This window comes from Quercus lobata, chromosome 1 (genome assembly GCF_001633185.2).
Source record: "Quercus lobata isolate SW786 chromosome 1, ValleyOak3.0 Primary Assembly, whole genome shotgun sequence".
NCBI classification, from domain to species: domain Eukaryota; kingdom Viridiplantae; phylum Streptophyta; class Magnoliopsida; order Fagales; family Fagaceae; genus Quercus; species Quercus lobata.
The window spans coordinates 52040335-52045629 of record NC_044904.1 but is presented as its reverse complement, the minus strand read 5'-3'; the positions used below and the strand labels follow the sequence as shown (position 1 = coordinate 52045629).

Genomic DNA, 5295 nt, shown 5'->3' with positions numbered 1-5295 from the left:
TTATCTTTCTTTGAAATTTGAAATTTTCTTTTGAAATTGGATCCATTAATTTTTTGGAAAATCTTTGAAAAAAAAATTTCTTTCTTTTCTCTCTTTTTTTTCGCAAATATTTTTTTTTTTGGGTGAGTTAACTCAAGTTTGACTAAGTTGACTGAGTCAACTCAGTCAAACTTGAGTTAGCGCAGCATTAAAAAAGGGGGAAGAGATGGGGGTGGGGGATTTTGGCCTCCGTCTCTCCTTCTTCATCTTTTTCTTTTGCTCCTTTCTCTCTTCTCTTCCTTTTTCCTCCATTGTTTCTATTCACAAGCTTCCTCTCTCTTGCATTTTCTCTTTTTCACAATATCTTTTACTTAGAAAATCACTTCTCTAGACTCCCAAACTTGATTTTTACTATCTTCTTGAAAATCTCTTTAAATCTTTGAGTTTTTGAGCATCTTTGAAAAACCCATCTTTGAAACCCATTTTCAACATCTTCAACTTTTTTTTTTTTATCTTCCATGGCATTTCCTACTGAGCCACCTAGGTTCTTCACATTTCATGGGAAAAGATATGAACCATCAATTGAGTGGAATGATGTGGAGAGACTTTTCTAAGACCCACTTAAGCATGCTCCAAATCCTTCCACCAAGGACCTCAAGGTGAGTTCATTTTTTGTTTTTGTTGGTTAATTTGTTAATTCTTGCTAGTTATTTGAGAAATTTGTGATGATTTGTTCATTTGGAAATTCTTGGATATTGTATGATTTGAATTGATGATGATTGTCAAATTTGGACAATGTTGATGATTCATAAAACTTTGCATTGTGTTTTGTTTTGGGAATTTTTGAATGAATTTGTGAATTTCATTCTCTCAATGGGTATGAAAATTTTGGGAATTTAAAGTGTAGACATGGTTGGACAAAACTCATTTTTTCATGGGTATGGAAAAGTTTTTTGAATTGTTGTTTGGGGCATTGTTGAATGAATTTATTTTTTCATTTTTGGGAGCACTTTATTGGCGTAATGGCATTCATCATGGGGAATTTTTTTTGTTATGATGGGCATTTTCATTTGATTGGCAAGATTTTTTTGTGAATGAACATCTCTTGGAATTGGACATTTTTGTGAATGCTACGATGATTGACAAATTTTTTTGGTTGGTCATATTTTAATGTGGGATATTTTTTTTGGGTGTAGAACCTTAAGAGTCGAGGTAGTCTTCAATTGTTGAAGCAAAGTTGGTATGTTTTGTCACTGGACATCAGAAAAATTATCAATGCTAACAATTTCGGGTCTTTGGAATTACAATACCACTAAATATAAGGGTCTTCAACTGATTATGGCATTATCTGAATGGTTTTGGGATACCACTTGTATTTTCCATTTTCCAGCTATTAGTGAAGTGATGTTGACGCCCTATGATTTTTCAGTCATTACTGGCTTGAAATTGGGCGGTGAAAGGGTTGAAGGTCATGACACCATTTCATCTACTAAGGCCGACGATTACTTAGGTGTAAACCCACCTAGAGTTAGTGGTAACAATGTGTCTCTGATGTGGTTATATTTCAATATTGAAAAGAGTAAGAGTGTGGATACTGGCACCCAAATTTTCATGCTTTTTTTCATTTGGAGTCTTTGTGTCTTGACTTGGGGAGTACAGTGAGTCTTTGTTATTTGTGGAGTTTGAGGGACACTTTACTACACTTTATGACCCAGCTATCTAGGCGTAGTCTTTCAAGTCTAGGGGGTGCGCCGTTTGTTTGGTTGGTAAGAAAAAAAATTTCATGTATATTTTGCCAAGGTTATTTGTGTTGTTGTTGACAATTGTTGATTTTTGTAGGTTTGGAAGTTGGGCCACAACTTTTGGAAGACGTTGTTGAGGAATTTCCAAGGTTCCTTTGTTGGATGCCCAAGAACTGCCTATCAACACTTCCAAAGCGCTCTTTGAAGGCTTGGAAAATGATGATTGATGGCTTAAACATTGAAGATGTGAGTTTCATGTCTTCTTTCATTGGTGGAAGTTTTGTTTGATTTATTTCATGAAGGGATGTCTTTTAAATTTTGAACTATTCATTAATTTTAGATGAACTTGGATCCTTAGGAAGGATGTGAGGATTATGCTAAATGTACATTGGCTCTAGAATTGAATGAGTGTCAAGTCTTGTTTGAGTGTGGCCATGGTAGGTATTGGTATCTTAGAGACCGAGTGCTCCCACAGGTTTACCATACATATCCTCCTAAAGTGAATTCTGTCAATCCTTGTCCTTCAATCCAACTGGCCAATCTTTTAACTGATGATGAAGTAGCTAATGCAATAGTTGGTCGTGACAATCTTGGGATACCTGGAGACTATCTTGAATTTGTTCAGACTCATCTACAAGGCCGCTTAATCGATGCCTCTGGAGCTTTGATGAACTTCCTTTTCTCTCAAATCAACTCTTATTACCTTTGCTATCCTTGGTTATTTGTAAAAAATATCTAAATGTTCCGTTTACAGGCTTTAGTCCATGGAATGGGAGGTTCTTTTCAGGATAGGGCCACTCCTTCTCCCCAAGGCAATGTTGATAGTCCTAATGCTTCTTTTGCAGAAACATGTCCCAATTTTCTAGCATGGCAATATGAGATAATAAATCTTGATGGGTCTTATAGTTTTATGAACTTAGACTGACCTAAATATGCTTAGAGTGTTCCTTGGAGTGGTCGGGTATGTTTCCAAACCCTTCTTATCTTTTGCATCATGCTCTTTGTCCTCATAGATACTTCTGAATTTGGGTTTCATGTCTTAGATTGGTGTTGATCTTATGTAGGAAAGCATGAGAATGATTGGAGGTTTGCAACGGGTTACACGCACCCAATCTTCTCAATATGTACTAAATGAATTGAACAGGGTAAGAAATGATCCTTCTTTACAATCCTCCTCTCGGAATTCATGACAATAGACTTGACTCTTGTCTTTGATGATTTTTCAGAATAATCGAATGACAAATGTCAATGCCAACACCCGGGTTTTGGAAGAAAGGATCAGAAACTTTGAACTTCAAGACAGGCAGCCTGGGCCTCAAATTCATGCTAACCAAAAACAACAAGGGAATGCAGAGGGCGGTTCTTCTAGAGATGGGCCTTGAAGATCATCCCTTTGGCAGACTCGGAGTCCAAATGATGCTTGATTGTATTTTTTTATTTTCTTGCAAAACACCAAAAAATCCCTTAGTCAAATAACTAGTATTAACTTTCAATATTAACCCCATGATCTTTGATGAGTTTGGTCTTGTAAAGATTTAATTTATGCAAGATTAGAATTTACTTGATGAAGCTTTTGGTGCAAAGATTTAAATCTACTTGACAGGCCTTGACACAAGTGATCTCAATGTGAGAGATTGGGAAAATTAGGCCTCTCAAAAAAGAGAGAGATTTTTGTGAGCTTTCTAGGGCGCCTCTCTTTTTGGGTAAGTGGTGTGGAGTCGCCACTTATTTTTTATACAAAAAAAATAAGAAAAACTAAATATAAATACATGACTGAATTGTTTCCTTTCATTGATTGAATAAAAAAAAAATTACATAATTGAAAATTTTAAAATTACATGGCTTTGGGTCCTAGTTACAATCTACCAAAAATACATGGCTTTTTGTCCTAGTTACATTCTATCCAAAAAAAATAAAAAATAAAGACAAGGTTTAGACCTACTTATCCAAAGACCTAAATTCGGAGGTTAGGTTACGGAATGAGAAGATGTTAGGCACCCATTTCGCCTAGACAAAGTCTAGTCTTCTAGACTCTTGTAACCTATGTACCCTTTATGCATGCTATGAATGATATGTTGAACATGTGAAATAAAAATTAAATCACATAAATTTATTTATGAATTCATCCTCTTCTTTTTTTAAAAATTTAGATCTGTTGATGTAAGTAAAAAAAAAAAATGATTTCAGTTTGTAAAAAAAAAAAAATCAAATCTATTTTGTAATAATAAAAAAGTGGTTTTTTGGAGAGAAAATTCCAATCTGTGTTAATTACATAAAACAAAGTCTTTTGATTTGAAAAAGTATTAGATCTATTTTTGAGAACTAGAAAAAATTGGTTTGTGGTTTGTAAAAAAAAAAACCAGATCCGTTTTGTTGATAACAAAAAATTGGTTTTTGGTTTGTAAAAAAAAAAATCAGATCTATTTTGGAGATAACAAAAAATTGGTTTTTGTTTATTAAAAAAAAATCAGATATGTTTTTATGTGTAAAAAACAAGAAAAAGATTTTTTGAGAAGAGAATTTCTTTCATGAAATAAATTTGTGCTGCATGCATTAAATAAAACAAACCCAACAAACACAACCATTCATGATCTTTTTCTTTGTTTCAAAATCTGCATATGTTAAAAAAAAAAAAAAATCAGATTTGTATCTATGAAAGATACCAATCAGTTTTTTATTTAAGAAAAATTCAGATCTACATCTAAGAAAGATGCAAACCTATTTTTTGTTTTAAGAAAAATTCAAATTTACATCTAAGAGAGATGTAGATCTGTTTTTAATTTAAAGAAAAAGCATTGATCATATGCAAATTATTGGAATTAAGAAAGAGATCATAACAATTACATAAACAAAATCAAGATCATGCTTTAACTAGACAATGATTAACAATTCATGTTATGGATAAATGAAAACATGCATCATCATAAACAAGAATCATAAAAGAGGAAAAAAAAAAGAATAGGGTTATTGAAAACAACCTCTTGCATGGGGCACTTCTTGTTCTTGAGAGGATGTTTTAAGGTTCAAGGAAACTTATTCAATTATCTTTGAAACCAAAAAACCCTAATTTTAGCAGCAAATATCAGCAATTTGAGAGCCTCAAAACGTATACCTCTCAAAGCATAAAAAAAAAGGTCTCTTGAATTATGAGATCCAGTCTCTATTTATAGAGGTGAGAAAAATCTAAAAAATAGGCACGGACGATTAAAATGCGAATCCGGACGCATCCTTTTGCGAAAAGGTTGAAAAGGGTGTGCCATATCGTCACCCGAATGGAGTTGGGCCAAAGCACAAAAGGGGGCCATTCGGCCCTTTTAAAGTGTCGTTTGGCACTCCAAAAGTGCTGAATGGTGCTCTTGGATGCCGAACGTTCTTCTGTGTTTGGGTGCATTTTGGACTCTTTTTTTAGGGTTTTTTGATCCGGTCCTTGTACCTAGATGTGTTATCATCCTTAGTCTATGACTTTTTTTTTTATCTCTTTTCTGGATAATTCAAGCTTTTTCAGGAATAATTATCTTTTAGATAAATACCCTAAAATAAATCTTGATAAAGTTTAGATTATCCACAATTTTAT

At 33.6% G+C, this 5295-nt stretch overlaps 1 protein-coding gene across 3 annotated transcripts; it reads left to right on the top strand.

The window, feature by feature from the left end:
- Positions 1–269: 269 nt before the first annotated feature.
- Positions 270–3238, top strand: LOC115960111. 3 transcript variants are annotated; one of them, XM_031078937.1, is made up of 5 exons: positions 270–638; positions 1176–1219; positions 1819–1967; positions 2786–2866; positions 2948–3238. In XM_031078937.1, the coding sequence occupies exons 3-5, from the start codon at positions 1884–1886 to the stop codon at positions 3101–3103; spliced, it is 321 nt and encodes a 106-aa protein (XP_030934797.1). In that variant the 5' UTR covers positions 270–638; positions 1176–1219; positions 1819–1883; the 3' UTR covers positions 3104–3238. The 3 variants fall into 3 exon arrangements, 2 of the variants coding, with proteins under 2 accessions (XP_030934797.1, XP_030934718.1); XR_004085122.1 differs by lacking the exon at positions 1176–1219 and having other exon boundaries at positions 1819–2682; XM_031078858.1 differs by lacking the exon at positions 1176–1219.
- The last annotated feature ends 2057 nt before the right edge of the window (positions 3239–5295 follow it).

What these genes read in the sequence shown, in the direction of transcription:
- LOC115960111 (XM_031078858.1), top strand. Translation starts at nt 1,884, where the DNA reads ATGCCCAAGAACTGCCTATCAACACTTCCAAAGCGCTCTTTGAAGGCT. An exon ending in ATGGCTTAAACATTGAAGAT is followed by an intron (nt 1,968 to 2,785) that starts GTGAGTTTCATG and finishes GATCTTATGTAG; the next exon opens with GAAAGCATGAGAATGATTGG. An exon ending in TACTAAATGAATTGAACAGG is followed by an intron (nt 2,867 to 2,947) that starts GTAAGAAATGAT and finishes ATGATTTTTCAG; the next exon opens with AATAATCGAATGACAAATGT.